This window comes from Macaca fascicularis, chromosome 18 (assembly GCF_037993035.2).
Source record: "Macaca fascicularis isolate 582-1 chromosome 18, T2T-MFA8v1.1".
Taxonomy (NCBI): Eukaryota; Metazoa; Chordata; class Mammalia; order Primates; family Cercopithecidae; genus Macaca; species Macaca fascicularis.
The window spans coordinates 41,753,360-41,770,168 of NC_088392.1; the positions used below are offsets into that span (position 1 = coordinate 41,753,360).

At 52.3% G+C, this 16,809-nt stretch overlaps 1 protein-coding gene across 11 annotated transcripts in view; it reads left to right on the forward strand.

Annotated features, from left to right (window-relative positions):
- Positions 1–9,216, forward strand: part of ZBTB7C (zinc finger and BTB domain containing 7C) — a 383,033-nt gene extending 373,817 nt beyond the window's left edge. For all 11 annotated transcript variants that reach the window (XM_045378028.3, XM_045378031.3, XM_065533857.2 and 8 more), the window contains one exon: positions 6,165–9,216. In XM_045378028.3, the coding sequence (XP_045233963.1) occupies positions 6,165–6,816 (652 nt within the window). In that variant the 3' untranslated portion in view covers positions 6,817–9,216. The remainder of the gene's footprint in view (positions 1–6,164) is intronic.
- The last annotated feature ends 7,593 nt before the right edge of the window (positions 9,217–16,809 follow it).

A 16,809-nucleotide genomic window follows, 5' to 3' on the forward strand; every position in this document is an offset into this window, starting at 1 on the left:
AACAAAACTATTTCTTCGGCCCCACACTGTCCCTTCCTAGCTCTTGGCACCCCATAACCACTTGGGCTCCCTCTGCCTATGCACTCCCTCTGTTTAGTTCAAAGACAGCGTTTTCCTCCTGGGAAAGGCTCGTGCCTGTGCTGGCCAGAGAGGCAGCTCCTCCTGTCCCTTTCAGGTCTGACTTGGGACATAGAAACAGCTCCAGGTCATAGGGCAGAGGCAGTCTGGACCAAGATTACCTCAGATCCTCTTCGTCAGGGGTCCTTTCCCTTCTCTTCCCAGAAGGTCTGGAAGCCAGGAGCCAAAGGTTAGGACGGCAGGGTTCAGCCAGAGGTGATGCCTAGGACGGGCCTAGAAGAACAGGGAGCATGTGATCTCAGGAAGATAAAGCATTTGTTCTTCATGCATAGGGACACTGCTGTGCTTGGTGGGTATTTTCCCTGCCCATGGACATCCCAGGTGGCCCCACACACACCTTTTTGCCCCATCTGCAGCCATCACTGCCAACTGGGCCTGGCCCTGGGCCCTGTGAAAGCCTCTGCATCTTCCGCCTCTTAATTCCCACCACATGGGTCCTTGATTGCAGACCATAGAGACTCCTGCCGCCCCCAGCCCTTCTGTTAGGAGCTCCCAGACAGCATGGCTGGCGGGTCTATCTCCTGGAGCCCCTGCATCCTCTCACAGCCTGGCTCCCAGAGGTGCCCCAGCCATGCCTGACGGGGACAGTAGTGGAGGCGAGAAACTGCAAAATGAGAATAGACTGGCCCAAAGACAGCAGAGGTCCCATGGAGGGCACACCGTCCTGGGCGGGGATGGACGACCTCTGCACCGCAGTCACTCTCTGACAAGGCATGCTTTCTGGTTCCCGCTGAACCCCGAAGGCTGCACCTTTTAGTCTCCACCCGCCTCCTCCTGTGCCAGCCGAATGCTGACCACCCCTGTGCCCCCACAGCTGCCTGCTCTCCAGACGAGCCAGCAGCCTAGCTTTTGTTTTCCCTCTGTTTGTAGTCCTCCCACTCCTGGCAGCTCTGGGAACCCTATTAAGATAATGTAATGGCATTAGCAGTGGTAGCAGGAAGAGTGTGTCTCAAACCATCGGGTTACAAGAAGTCCGGGTGGAGGCTGCTGGGAAAGCATTATCCTGATTGGGAGCCTTTCTGGAGGCCACAGACCTCAGGCCAAGGCCCCGCAGCCCTTTTCTTTGATTCTGGGAATGAGCTCATGAGGACTCACACGACTTTCCCGACGATGAGCTCTCCAGGCTGGAAGCGGGCGTGTAGACCAAGGCTTGGGTGCATATGTCCTTGGCTGTCCCTGATGCAGAGAGATGGAATGAGATGGCAGACAAGGGGACCAGGGCCAGAGGGGAGAATGTCGGATTTGTAGTCAGGGAATTCTGAAATTGGCCGCTCTTGTCAGTCACCAAACATGCAGTAAGCCTCCCCTCTATCTACATTCATTGTTGTGTGTTGTGCAGAGTATGAAAGAGCATCCCACAGGTTCTCATCAAAGCAGGTACCAGAACCCTCCATGCCACATGCAGGGAGGAGTGCTGGGAGGAGGAGAGCTGGAAGGAGGACGGCTGGGAGGAAGGGGCACCCTGGCTCTGGGCTTGACCTTCTGGGAGGGCCCTAAGGATGGAACATCAGTGTCCAAGCACAAGACATGCACACACGGGGAAGGAGCCAGGGTTTACCAGGCATCCACCCAGTAATGTGGTGGGCTGTGCACTGGGGAACCAGCAGTCCAGTTCATACCTGCAGGTGTTCAAAGATGCAGGGATGCCCAGAGCGTGGGACAGTATACCATGGGGGGCAGGCAGGAAGCTGGCAGAGGAGATGGCAGTGAGCTTGTAAAGACCCCAGAAAGCCATGCTGAGGGGTAAGTGAGCACACAGGCCATTGGACAGGGGGCCTTGGGAAATTTTAAGTGGAACCACCAGACCTCCATTGCTACAGAGAAGTAACTAAGAGCTCAGCTCCTGAGATTCCAGCTAGAACATATTCCAGCTTAAATTCACGCTGCTTCCACAGGTAGATTGAATATGTGAAGGGGCAAGGAAGCCAGCCAGCCAAACAGACTCCAGAAAGAGATTTGGTAGAAGCCCATTACCCAGATGCAAACACTCATGGAGCACTTAGAGGCCCCAAGGATGCAGCCCAACCCCCATTTCAGAGATGAGGAAACTGAGGCCCAGACCAGGGAAGGGAACTGGTCCAGTTCTTGGAGCGTACCCGGCACCACCTCCAGCTCCAATGCACATGTCTTAGTATCCACAGGAAAGGTCAGTGTAAAGAAGGAGGCTGTGTGGCCCTAGGACACCATTCCCTCTTTGGTCCTTGCTTTCCTTATCTTGGAAGTAATTAGATCAGTGTTTTCAAGGTCCTGAGACATGTACTGCTAATAGTGTAGCTTACTGGGCCCACTGACTCAGACCATGAATCAGAATGTGGTAAAGTGTGCCTGGTAAACTAGATGATCCTCTGGAGTTTTTTCCAGAACTGGCTTCTCATGAGCTTTGCCTACTCTTCCCGCCCCTTGCCCCCATTCCCACAAATGTCTCCGTTAGGGAAAGCTCCTGCCCAGGGCTGAGTTCCTGCCACTGGCATACCCTAGTCTTCTGGCCACAGCGGCAGAAAGCTGGCTAGCTACTGGTACCCTCTCTTGATTGTTCTGGTCTGCCCTTTCTGCAGCAGTCCTTGTAGGCCTCAGGTTGGGAGTCCCAGGTGTGAAAATCCATCCTTCCTCATCCCCAGAATAGCTTACAAACAAACCACAGCCAGGTAGCCCCTCAGGTTCCTTTGCCCCTCACCAGCTGGATACCTTTGGGAAGCTCTTAACTTCTTTGAGCCTCCTTTCTGCCTGTGTCCAAGTGAGGAAAGTACACCAAATGTGTTGAATCTAGCTCACGCAAACCCAGATTCCCTCCATCTGCCCTGGACAATGGGAAGTGATGTCTGGTCCTAGGTTTAGCTCTGCACAAAGAGGTTAAATAACTTGCCTAAAGCCACCCAAAAAGTTGGTGGCGGGTCTGGAGCTACAACAGGGACTCCCAGACTCCTGGAGGGGCCCTATCTCTACACCATACCTTGCCTCTGAATAATGAACTCCCAGGGTCAATGAAGTCATGTATTTACCTGCCCAAAGCAGGTGTTCAATAAAAGGATATTGTAGGCACCTTCTCAGCACTTCTTACATACTCGGACCAATTGCCACAAAAATGGGACTTACTTTAGATACACTAATGAGAAGTTTGGAAGACATTTGAAGATTTACCACTTATATTGTCCATTGTTTGAGAGTGACCTAAGGGTTCGTACTACTAATTATGTGTAATAGTGACTTTAAAAAAAACCTACCTGGCCGGGCACAGTGGCTCACGCCTGTAATCCCAGCACTTTGGGAGGCTGAGGCAGGCGGATCACGAGGTCAGGAGATCAAGACCATCCTGGCTAACACAGTGAAACCCTGTCTCTGTTAAAAATACAAAAAAAAATTAGCCAGGCGTGGTGGTGGGTGCCTATAGTCCCAGCTACTCGGGGGGTTGAGGAAGGAGAATGGCATGAACCTGGGATGCAGAGCTTGCAATGAGCTAAGATCGCACTACTACACTCAAGCCAGCCTGGGTGACAGAACGAGACTCCATCTCAAAAAAACAAAAACCTACCTCAGCCGGGCATGGTGGCTCATGCCTGTAATCCCAGCACTTTGGGAGGCCGAGGTGGTCAGATCACAAGGTCAGGAGTTTGAGACCAGCCTGACCAAGACGATGAAGCCCCGTTTCTACTTTAAAAAATACAAAACTTAGCCGGGCATGGTGATGTGTGCCTATAATCCCAGTTATTCAAGAGGCTGAGGCAGGAGAATCATTTGAACCTGAGAAGCAGAGGTTGTGGTGAGCCGAGATTGTGCCACTGCACTCCAGCCTGGGTGACAGAGCGAGACTCTGTCTCAAAAAAATAAAAATAAAAATAAAAAAACCTACCTCCTAGGCTGTGGTGAGGAGTAATAAGATGATGCATTTACAGCCCGCTTAGCTGATTCTGAGCTGAGCCCTCTGCTAGGCCTGGTGAGGGAGCCCAACCAACCACCTAGCATCAGTGTTTCTGCCAGAGCCTGGGGGAATTTGTGGAGGCCCAAGACATACCCCTCAGGACTGGGAAGTTACATCACTCCAGGGGTACAGGCACCTGACACTTCCATTTTCACCGTCACAGTGCTGTGATGAGAAAAGAGGCCTTCACTCCCGGGCCTGCCATGACCCTCTGGGTGAGCTTGGCAAGTTCCCCAGCTGGGCCTGTTTGCCCACCTACATAGTGGAGGCTTTGCCTGGACCAGTGGTTCTCAGTATGGGGTCCGCGGACCACCACCACCACCAGCATGTGGCACCTGGTTAGAAATGCAAATTCTTTGTCCCTCTCCCCCATCCCAGACCTACTGATCAGAATCTCTAGGAGTAGGGCCCAGCACTGTTTTATTGAGTCCTGATTATGGTTCGAATGCATCCTTAAGTTTGATACCCACTGGCCTAAATGGTCTCTGAGGTCCCTTCCTCCTCAAAAATCCAATCATCTAGGTGAAATCTGGGTTACAGAGACCACAGCATGCTGGTAGGGGGTGGGATATCACAGCAGAGTACCATGTAGCCTGGGGTGGCTGGTGGGTTTGAGAAGAGGCAGGAGCAGTGGGATGTGGAAGGGAGGAGGGTGACCCCACTTCCCTTCCCCCGTGCCAGGGGCTCTCCAGCTTTCCTGTGAGCACAGGTGGGAGGACGGTCTATCCTCTCTGACCCTCCTCCCACAGTGCCTGCCAGTGTTCACGGGAATGTCCTTTTCTCTCCTGCTCTGCCCCTGGAGAACCATTTTGAAAATGAGAGCTGGTGAGACCTCTAGTGGCCAGGGGACACCAGGAGCCTAGGACCTGCCCCTGATGTCGTGGGATTATGTGAAACAGGGTTTAAATCTGGCCATCTTAGGGAGGACACCTGGACTCCACATCTGCTCTAACCTCAGAGCAGAGTCTGAAATTATAGGCAGATGCTCCACACAAGCCACACCTTCAGGGAGGAGGTAGGAGACTAGACACAGAGCTTCCTGGCCCGTATGGCCCCACTGGGGAAGGCTGCGAATTATCCCAAGAGGAATTCTGGCAGCCCAGCTGCCTGTACCTCAGCCAGCTTAAGCTGGTTTACCCAATGCTCAGTCTTTATGAAAACAACCCCCTGATGTCAGTTTTCCTGTCAAGGCCACCAGGAGGTATGTGGAATCTAGCTCACACAGGATCCGGTTCTTTCCATCAGCCCTGGACAATGAGAATTGATCTCTGGCACCAGGTTCAGCTCTGGGCAGTGAGGTTAAGTAACTTGCCTGAGGTCACCACCAAGTTGGTGGTGGGTCTGCAGCTGGCGCAGAGGCTCCCAGACCCCCAAAAGTCACAGGCGCCCCACCCTACACCATACCTTACCTGTGAATAATACCACTTAAACCCCGAAAAGTTTGCCCTAGATTAGGCTGCATTCTTCCCGCACCTGGCTCTTTTGTAAACCCTGAAATTGTCTACAGACAAAGAGGAGAGCCCAAGGCTTAGGATAAGAAACCACCATGCAGGAGGTTTGAACAAGGTGTGCCCAAGCTTCTATAGCCTCCCAGATTAGTGCCAAACACAGACAGATCTCAACAGCCCGGGGGCTGGGATGGGACCAGGGACTTTGGGCCAAAGCATATAGATGAACTGGAGGGAAAGCATATGGTTGCCTGGAGAGAGTGGGTGTGAGATTAAAGTGCAATCCAGTATCAGCAGAAGTCGCTGCACTATCCGAGGACTAAGGTCAGAGCCCTGACTTCTGGCGAAGTGTCTTCCCAGTATGTGAGATAAACCCCTAATAGAGTGGGAGTTTCATGACTCTGAGCTCGGATATAAAAGGAGTTTAGGGGAGTGGGACTTTCCAGACACTGCTTTTTCCACATCCCTTTAATCCAGGTGAGTAACCATACCTGTCTAAGGTGGGGCAGCAGTTGAGGGTAGATCTAGCATGGGACCTATTTCTGGGGTTTGACTCCATGGCAGTAGGGAGCCTCGGCTGGTTCTGGAGGAAAGGGGAGCAGAAGGTTAGGAATGGCTCCTGGTGTTCCCTGCGGAACTGACCGCCAGTCTCTACATTGCAGGCAGGACAAGCTGAAAATCCACATGCGGAAGCACACGGGGGAGCGGCCCTACCTGTGCATCCACTGCAACGCCAAGTTTGTGCACAACTACGACCTCAAGAACCACATGCGCATCCACACGGGAGTGCGGCCCTACCAGTGCGAGTTCTGCTACAAGAGCTTCACGCGCTCCGACCACCTGCACCGCCACATCAAGCGCCAGAGCTGCCGCATGGCGCGGCCCCGACGCGGCCGCAAGCCCGCTGCGTGGAGGGCCGCCAGCCTGCTCTTCGGGCCGGGTGGCCCGGCCCCCGACAAGGCGGCCTTCGTGATGCCTCCGGCTCTGGGCGAAGTGGGCGGCCACCTGGGCGGCGCAGCCGTGTGCCTCCCGGGCCCCAGCCCCGCCAAGCACTTCCTGGCAGCGCCCAAGGGCGCCCTGAGCCTGCAGGAGCTGGAGCGGCAGTTCGAGGAGACGCAGATGAAGCTGTTCGGGCGCGCGCAGCTGGAGGCTGAGAGGAACGCGGGGGGCCTCCTGGCCTTCGCGCTGGCCGAGAACGTGGCAGCCGCGCGGCCCTACTTCCCGCTGCCCGACCCGTGGGCCGCGGGCCTGGCCGGCCTCCCTGGGCTCGCCGGCCTCAACCACGTGGCCTCCATGTCCGAAGCCAACAACTAGGCTGGTCACTGTCGACTCCAGCCCACCAGCCCTCCAGTCCTTCTCCCTCCAGGCCCGCTCTTCCCCACCCCATGGATCTGAACTTTTCATTTTAAAAACACAAAGGGAAAATGGAAAAAAAATAATAATACTATCAGTGATGGCATTTTCCCAGGCTCCTAAAGCAGCTGCCTCCTTTTGCTGTTCTAAGACGGGCATCTCTTCCCAAAAGACCAGGAGCCCGGGCCTCCCTCCCTGGCTGTCTCTCTGGCTCTCATGTAGAAATTTGCACCGGCCCAAGCCACACAGAACTGGATGCCCAGGTGCACTTAGGAGCTGGGTGGGTTACGAGGGGTCAGGGGGTGGTTGGCCTGGGGCCCAGCCCGATGGAGCAGGAGGAGGTAGGGGCTGGGCATGCACCTTGGTTAAGCCCCACCCCCTGTGGCAGAGTCTCTGCCAACACTCCTCTGAGGGCTCGTTTTCCAGTCTCCAGTGGCCCCGGGGTCTTTTTGAGAACTACCCACCTGCCACATAGAAAGAAATGCTCTGTTGGCAGGGAGGCCCCCTGGAACCAGTCAGGAATCAGGCTCTGGGAGGCCAGGGCCGTTTTTCCCCTTACCTGTCCTGTGACCTTGACAGGTCAGCCCTCTGTAGCTCAGTGTCACCCGGCTATAGAAGGGGCTGGTAACTTAGGTTTCCTCCCTCCACCTCTAAACACATACACACCTATCCCCCCAGAGAATCCCAGAGAAGGTAGGAGCTTTGTACTCCCCAAGTCCATGGGGAAACAGTTTATCTTTCTGGACTTAGTTTTATTACATCCAGCTCTATATTAGCATATTAGCATAGGTGAGAAATATGGCCAGACTAGACAGAGATCGGGGGTCAGGGGAGCTTCCGAACTTCACCAAAGCCCAGAGGCGGGTCTGCGAACTCCGAATGCTACCTTACCTTCCCTGCAAGAGTTCGTGTCTGGACCCCTGGTGGCACTATTTAGTGTTTACCCCATCTCCAATACCCCTTCCAAGGCTGTGCAGTGTCTTGGGGTTCTCAGGGCCAACATCGAAGAGATGGGGGCCACCTCTTAACACCTGGCAACTGTTTCCCCTCACCCTGATTCCTGAAAACAGACAAAATACATACCTGGTTTTCTAGGGTTTATCTGTTTGCTTTTTGAGTTGTGGGTTCCTCAGGGCCTTGGCATTGCTAACGATGGTCCCATTTGCTGTGTGAGAACCCCCCTCAACCCCTTCCTCCTCCCTCTGGGGGTGAAGTGGGAGTATTTGGCTCCCTTTTTTTAACAAAAGGGCTCAGTGCAGAGAAGTGGAGGCCTCTGAGGTTTGAAGGGCTCTGTGAGTTAGAGCTGTCACATGTTCTCCTGGTTCTTGAGTTTTCAGCAGGTCCTGAAAAGGAAGGCTCTGCTGGCCCCGTGCCTTCCTGAGCTTCTCTCCCCTTCCCTCCCCTCTCTTTTCTTGCCGAGTTTGCTTTGGTTTCTTAGCAGCCCAGAGAGGAGGAGGGTTCATCCCCAGGGAGGGCCCAGGGCTGGAGTCCCCAGTCTCTGTGCTGTGGGCACAAAGAGACTTCAGCTCTTCCCGTCGCCTTGGCTTTTTCCTGAGCAAACACACAACAAACAAAAAGGCCAGAGAAGAGCACAGACTCTGTCCCTCTCACAGCTCTCCGGAAGAGACCCCCTGATTCTTCGCACCACCGGATGCCACTCCAGCCAGCAGGATTGCTACACACGCCCTCTGTTCTCAGAAGTCATCTGCCTGGGCAGCCACCTCTCAGATTCCTGTCTTCGTTTCAGACACTTGCCCCAGAAGCATGCCCATGTCCACCAGCCAATGTGCCCGTGTCCCCCCCATCAGCCAAGCGATTGGGGCCGAACCAGACTTTAAAAGAGAGGGAAAAAAAAAAAAAAAGGAAACATGAATAAATTGGAATCCAGTGGTGTTGGGGCTTTTGTTTTTATTTTGTAAAGGTGATGACTTCTTATAAACTCAATTTTTCAGATGACTGGTTAATTCTTTCTGTTTTTTCTTGGCTGCAGTTTGGAGTTGTACATTGTAAAATATCCAAAGATGTTGAGTACTGTATGATCAAGAACTTGAAGCAACTGGGTTGTCGGGGGAGGGGTGCTTGTGTTGTGTTTTGCTTCAATTTTTTTTTTTTTTTTTTTGATGTTTCGATTTCCCTGTCTGTCTGTGGGAGAACTTTGGAATTTTTTCTATTTATAACTCTTTTTTTATGTGATTGCTCTATGTAAAATGACACTCAGCAAAGTTTGCCTTAGTGATTCAAGGGACAATCTTCCATAACTTTGGTCGCACGCCACATCCCGCCGAGAAAAACTCGCAGCTAATTTTCTGGCCTATTTATTAAACAGTATTAATTGACTTGATTAAATTATATTGAGAGTCGCACTTCTGTGAGATGTGACTTCTGAAAGTTCACAGGACAGCAACAAGCCAGTCTTAAGGTTTTTGACTGTTGGGTGTCATAAACTTAAAATAATGTCAAAGACACCTTTACAAAGAAAAACAAAACCTTTGACCCTTATTTAATATTTTAAAGGACAGTGTTTTGAGTAAAAGTGAGCTATGCTTGCTTAATTTGCCTGGTAAGATTGAATCCCCCTTCCAATTGCCGTTTCAGTTATCCAGGGGTGCTTCATGGTCGGGAGGGCAGAACTCAATTCTCAGTAGTCTCTTACATTCCAGCTTTGTAAGGCATGGTTGGATCTTAAGCTTTGCGGCATCGGTGGGCCTGAGTGTGAGGTGTGCGTGTATGTGCGTGTGTTCACACACGTGTGCAGCTGCACCCCAGGGTGTGTGAGCAAGGGAAGTCCTACCGGTTCCCCAGCCTGACATCCGGAGTGGGCTCCGGCTGTCCCTACTGCTCTCTGGGCCTTCTTCCTCTCACTTCCCGGCGCTGGCATTGGGCTTCTCCTCCCTTCTTCACCTGAGCCTCTTTCCCAAAGAACATTAGATCCTAAAAGAACCTAAGGCAAAGGAATATACTTCTGTTATTGAATGGAGTCAGCGCTACTTACAACCCACAGCCCAGACTCTTGGTAACATTGTTCTTCCAATTGTATCTCTGGATAACCAAGGGTCAACCCGGAGCCTCTTTTCTATTTTTGATTCCTTTCTTGCCATAGTAGGCAACTTCTATGCAGCGTTTCTTGGTACAGAGAAAAGAACAGATCTGAGTTTCCAATCTGGACTCCTCCAAGCTGTGTGTCTTCAGTCTAATCACCCCTCCACTCTGGTCCTCACTTCCCTCACCTCTAGTAATAAAGGAAATGGAGTAATCAGAGCTTCTCGAAGTTCTCCACCTAAACAGCCCTCAGCAGAGGGGGGCCAGCTGGTTGGCAAATTGGGGGCAGAACACTAAAGAAATAGCCCAAAGGAACCTATCTGTAGTGTAAACCTCTGAAGTCTCCTGTTTTGGCTTTGAAATTCATGTTTCTGCATTTTATTACATAACATATACGCATCTGTCTTAATATAAAAATATCGTTTTGATCAACTTGCCAGTTAAGTGACTTGCCTTTTCCCCAGAATCTTCTAGTGAAGTCAAAGTGTTTCTTGGCCACCCTACAGCTTTGGGAGGCCCCTAGCCTATGGCTGAGGGCTCAGGGTAAGCATAGCCCAGTGCAAGAAATGCAAGGCCAGCTGCTCGTCAAGATTCTGCTCGGCTCAGCCATTCTAGGATCATGTGGTCCTCATTCTGGGGGTCAGTGTCCACTGAGTGACATAGGTAGACACTGGAGAAGATGGAGAAGGGGTAGGGAACTGGGCCCAGTGGGCCCTGACACTTGGGTGCTCCTGATCTCCTGTGAGTAAAATCTCCTTCTAGCCCTGGCCAGGTGGGAATTCTATGGAGCCTGGCCATGTGTGACCTGCCCCCTGGGGTTCCAAGGTGCTAAGGGAGCTCCTGATAGCAAAGGAGCCTTCAGTGGAGGGAAGAGGAGTGAAGGAAGTAGAATGAGGCCTCCGAGGACAGGCCAAAGAAACACGCGCAGCTTACCTGGAGAAGAAGGCTTAAGGGACACATTCACACAGGCCTTGGAACTTCTACAGGTGTGTTGGGGAGGGGAAGCTTTCTCCAAAAATTTAGCCAACCCGAATCAATAGGAGAGAGATTCCAGGAGGCAACTGGGTGCCCAAAAAAAGGAGAGAACTCCCTAACATCTGGAGTTGTCCTAAAGAGGAACAAGGTCCCTCGTGAAGGAGTGAGCCCTCAGTCAGCACAAGAGTTCAGCACTGCCTCTTAAGAATGCTGGAGACCGGGCGCAGTGGCTCAGCCCTGTAATCCCAGCACTTTCGGAGGTTGAGGAGGAAGGATTGGATTGCTTGAGGCTGGGAGTTTGAGGTTACAGTGAGCTGTGATCACACCACTGTACTCTAGTTGGGGTGACAGAGCGATATACCCTGTATCAAAAAATTTAAAAAAGGGTACTGGAGAGGAGAGTCTCCACGGTTCCCTCCATCTAATTTGTGAAAAGGTGAATACATATCCGCCATACAACCGTGGAAGAAGAACCATGCCACAGGGAGTGGGTGGCGAGTGAAAAAGAAGCACTGGGCAGGTTCACAAAACTCAGCTTGGTGGCCCAGGGCTGCCGGCCCCCTTCTCCCCAAACCAGTCACCTGCAGCAAGTTGGGGTCAGAGAAGGGGACTTCATAGAAAAGCCATGGTTCTTACTTAGAGTCCCCAAACATGTAACAAGAGAATAGTAATGACCCAACGGGAAGTAAGACCCTCGTCTCAGGCCTTTATCTGACCCAGGGTCTGCCCCTTCCTGAAAGACAGAGCCCTTTACAAACCCCACTCCTCCTTTCCTGGGGTCTGGACAGCTCTTCCTCCCTGAGGGACCTCTGAGCTCACTGCAGAACGGGCAACCAGCTACAGGGGCGCTTCCAGAACAGGGCACAGCCGGGTGCCCTGTATGTGGCCTTTCCCCTCTGAGAGTGGGCGAAGTTGGGACTTCATTAGGGCATCAGGATTAGTCCCCCAGCTGGAAGCACGAGCCGGTGGGGGTGGGGGCCCTACGGGAGGGAAGTGCCAGGCAACACTCATGCCAAGGGACCTCCAGGGACCTGGGACATCCTGGGACAAATTCCAGAATGAGGAGGTTTGTATCCAGTGAACCCCCTTCCCCAATTCCCCCGTGTCTTCCTTTTCTCTGCTCCTAAGTCCCTCTTCCTAACACAACTACCCCTCCGGATGTAGACACCCTTTCCGTCTGTCCTCCCCTCTGTCCAAACCTGACCTGAAAGGAGTCACTAAATGTGAACGTGACTCAATGGCTCCCTCTCCTGGCCTTTGCCGCCCCTGCTCCTCATTCAAGGTGGAAAGAAAGGCCCCTTAGCAAAGCACTGTCACATTGCCAGCAGCAAACAAACCTGGTTTCTCTGGGCAGAGGAGCCTTGAAATTGCACCTTTGAACAGTTACCAGCCTCGCAGCTCCCGCCCATCCCTCCCTTATCCCACTTCCTGGCTCAGAAAGGGATGGGGAATGCAGGAAGCAAGCAACTCACCTTTCTCTCCTTTCAGGTTTGAAGGCTGAGGACTGAGACAGACAGGCATTTCCATAAGTTGATGGAAGGAGGATTCCCTGGGGAGATCCTACTCCTTTTCTCTTCTTGGCACACCCTGGACAGAGGCTGCTATGACCTTGAGTGGCAGTGCCCACGTGGCCTAAACCAAAACATATGGGTCCAGAAAGGGCCTGATATATAAAAACAAAACATCTCAAATTTGCCCTGGAAAACCTGGAACCTGATCACATTATCTGCAGCCAGACACACACACACTCACACACACACACACACTCACACACTCTCACACACACATACACACACACACTCAGCCACCGGACAAATGGTGCATAGGCTGATGTCATCTCTCCTTGTAACAATAGGAGACACAACAGTGCATGAACAAGACCCAGCAAAGCCATTTTCCCTACAAGTCACCCTGCTGGACTATGTATAACGCACATTCACATTTTCATCCTTGCGGCTCCCCTCTTTAACCATGAACTCTGACCCTGACAACAAAAACAAAAGAATAAACAAATAGGTTTCCAGAATAAGGAAGGAAGATAGAGTGAATTAGATCATTTTCCCATGTTCCTCTCACAATAAATGAAGTACAAACTCACTGAGTCACGCAGGTGCCTTATGCCTTCTCGGAGACTCTTGCTTCCACAAGTCATCTGGTTTCAACCCCAGGAGGCATGTATCAGCATCCCTATTCATATCAGTCAGAGTTCTTCGTCAAACACCGGAAGCCACTTCAGCTAGCTTAAGTAGAAAAGGCATTTACTACAGGAAATTAAGTAAGTCTCTTTCAGAATTTTCACAAGAGCCAGAAGAAAGTCAGGCCGGCAGAGCCACGAAGATCAGTTGTCCAGGTTGCATACTGCACAACACCATTACATTTAGAGGCTGCCATTCCAGCCCTAGACATATTGGTACATTTGTATACAAACAATTTTCCAGCAGAGGGCAGTAAAGCATCTTGAAGGGGTGCCTAATTGTCTAATTTGCACAAAGTCACCAAATGGACTAGGGGTAGCACATGGCCTGGAAACGAGGAAGCCCAGAACCACCCAAGCCACACTGTGTCAGATCACAGCAGCTCAGGCCCTGGACACTGTCAGGGGACTCTTGTCTTGTGACCCCCCTCTCCACTAGTGTCTCCTAGGAAAATGGGTGCCACACTCTGCACTCCCTCACACTGCTCTCCGCAGCGTGAAGTCTAGTGCTGGCGCATCTGATTGGAAGAGCCCAAGACCCATGCCCCTGCCTGATCGAAGCTGCCTGGGAAAGCAAGCGCCTGGCTCCACTGACCTGAGAAGGAAGAATTCATGACGTCAATTCTCCAATGGAAGAAGAGTTTCGTTAATGCTGGGGGGCCTCAGAACATGATATGTCCATGCCGTATTCGCAGATGAGAGGCCTGAAGCTCCAAGTGGCAAAATGGTGAGGATAAGTCCACCAGGCAAGCTCTAGCAGAGCCGAGACTGGAACCCAGAGCCACTAACCCCCTGACCACGGTGCCACCCTGCCCCCTTTGAAGTGGAGGGCCAGAATAAGGCCCACTGTTCCCATTGGGAACAGAAGTCTATTTAGACAAAGCACATTCCGGCGGTTTTCCTCCTGATACCTCAGCCCTTTACAGGTCTTGGTAAATACTCCTTCACAGGGTCACCCACCCCAAGTCAAGGGAACACTGCCCTCCTAACTGTAAGCGCTGGTCAGCGTGGTTCCTCAGCATGAGTGGTCTAGGCCCCCTCTCTCCCTCAGCAGCAAGTATAGCCATAGTGGCTTTCTCGTCACCTTCGGAGCCCAGGACGCCCTTAATCCACACCTCCGTGCTGTTGCTGAGTAGTCAGCTCTGTGCTGAACCTCCCTCCCCAGAATGGGGTTTCTGAATTCAATCAGCACAGCAGGGTCGGGTGTGTCTTGTAATTAAAATGCTTTTTGATTCTGCCATTTCCACATCCTTCCCATAGGAGCCACACTCTGAAATGCAAAAGTGCATTTTCATTTCCAAATGACTGGGACTCCCAAGCAGGTGGGCCTTTGTGGGGGTAGCAAGGACATAGCAAAATGTGCCACTGTGGACACCCAGGGAACACAAGGGTTCACTACTTGACATCCTCCTCCAGACCGGGAGCTCCTGTCAGCTGGAAAGGATTGGGGAAGCTCCCCCAATCCCAGTCTCAGTTCAGGTTTAGCCTTCCACCCTGGGGGGCGCTGGCAGCCTGACCCAGCGCTTCTGTCAGAGTAAGTCCCTGTGTCACTCAGCATCCTGGCTTAGCCTCTTCTTCACTCATAAAAAGGAGGTGACAACACCTGCCCGGAAAGCTCCTGTGGGGTTTGGGTGGGACATGTGCAACACTGGCCCTTCCTGCCACTCAGTAGGTGCGCGCAAGTGTGGTGGCTTTTCCCTTTTAACATCAATAACGTTTAAAGTAATTATGCCTATTGATCTTTCCTTCCCCTTTTCCTTTGCTTTCTTTTATTCTTAAAATTGAAAAAAGAAGAAGAAAGAAAGGGAGGGAGGGGAGGAAAGAGAAGGGAGGAGAGGAGGGAGGAGAGGAAGAGGAAGGGAGTCAGGTTAGAAGGGAGTACAGGAGGGAGGGGAGAAGGGGAGTTCGGGTAGAAGGGAAGAGAGGAGGGAGGGGAGGAGGGGAGTCAGGTTAGAAGGGAGGAGAGGAGGGAGGGGAGGAGGGTAGTTGGGGTAGAAGGGAGGAGAGGAGGGAGGGGGGAAGGGAGTCAGGATAGAAAGGAGGAGGGGAGTCAAGTTAGAAGGGAGGATGGGAGGGAGGGGAGGAGGGAGTCAGGTAAGAAAGGAGGAGAGGAGGGAGGGGAGCTGGGTTAGTAGGGAGGAGAGGAGGGAGAGGAGGGAGGGGAGCTGGGTTGGAAGGGAGGAGGGGGGGAGGGGAGGAGGGAGCCTGCTTCCAGTGCACCTGCAGGAGCCTCTTCCCCAGATCCTGCTCCTGAGGGCAGACTGCTACTGGAGCTGTCAACCCTAAGCTGAGGCACAGACAAGGGTGGCTGTTTGCTGGGGATGTACGGGACAAAGCCAAGGGTGGGGAGAGAAGAGGGTGGCTGCAGGCTAAGGGCTGTAGATGCGCTGTCCCCCTCCCCTCCAATCCACGATGACTTTCTGGCCCAGAATTCAGAGAACCCTGAAGATTGGAACTAGAACCTGGCTTTCCAGGTCTTTCTGAAGGTCTGCTTGCCAAGGTAGGAGGATAGAACACGGTTTTATTGAACAGCTTGTTAGCTTGGCTTGTATGTTTAAATATGTAGCCATGTGATATGTGGACCTCTGGTATTGTGGCTCAGGCCCTGCAAGTGTTGGTGAAGGACTGACACTGGGAGCCAGGCCCCGGAGGTTCCATAAGTTCTATTCAGGAAAGATGTGGCGTGTGGAAGTCTGGATGGAGGGGGTGGGCTGGAGACTCTGCATTTGCATTTGACTTCATGTCATTAAAGGAGCTGACCTCTGTAGAGGGCCGGCAAGAAGTGTCCTCATTTTCCCACCACTTCCCTTCACCCCATTCTGCTGGATCTCCCTTCTCCAATTCTCTAAACTTCTAGAGGATTCCATACCTTTTCAGGTCACGTGCAGGTATAAGAAAAACTTCACTTTCAGTTACTTAAATAGCTCGGCACAGTTTAATATCAAAGCTTCCATCTCTCCCCCATCCCCACATCCCCACTCTACACTCCTTCATGCAGCTCAGGCCTGGAGCAGGCTCAGGCAGGTGCAGCGGGGACAGATGTGAGGTCTCCTCCCACTCTGCACCATGTCCTTGTACACTCAAGCGGCTCTGGGGACCAGCAGGGAGGAGGGATTCAGGAGAAGGACAAGGTCACACCTGCAGGTGGGCAGGGCCGTCTGAGAGGCAGATGTCCAAACACTGGTTTGTTCCCTCCCTAATGGGACCCCCAGCCCTACACTGTCCCCTCAGGCTGATTTCCTACAACACCTGTGGAATCCCCATAAACCAACCTGGGTCCTGATGTCAATTACATGGGGGAGGATGGTCAAGTCCCTCCCTGTGACACTGGGAGCTGTACTAAACATCCTCCTGCCTGAAGGTGGTCTCATCAATTGTATAACTAGTCCGGGGCCCCAGCATTGGTCCCTCCTTGAATGGGGACCTATGACAGAACAGATGCTTGTGCCCTACAGACAAGTTTCTGCAGCTCCACTGGGTAACCTGCTGGACATTGAGATGCACTGACCTTTAAAATGCCTTTCCCTGGGGCAAGGCTGTAGGTCCTGGGGAAATTTAATTACCGTCTCCAGCTTTATTTGATTTGGACATCAAAGACGAGCGTCTCTCTAATCTTTACAGTGAGACATACACAACGAAGAGAGCCCAGCAAAAGCACTACATGCAGAGACTCGTAGAGGGCATTCATTCTTCCAATGCATCGGCCAAGGCTCTTGTATACAAGTGAGGAGAGAGCAACTCTTAAG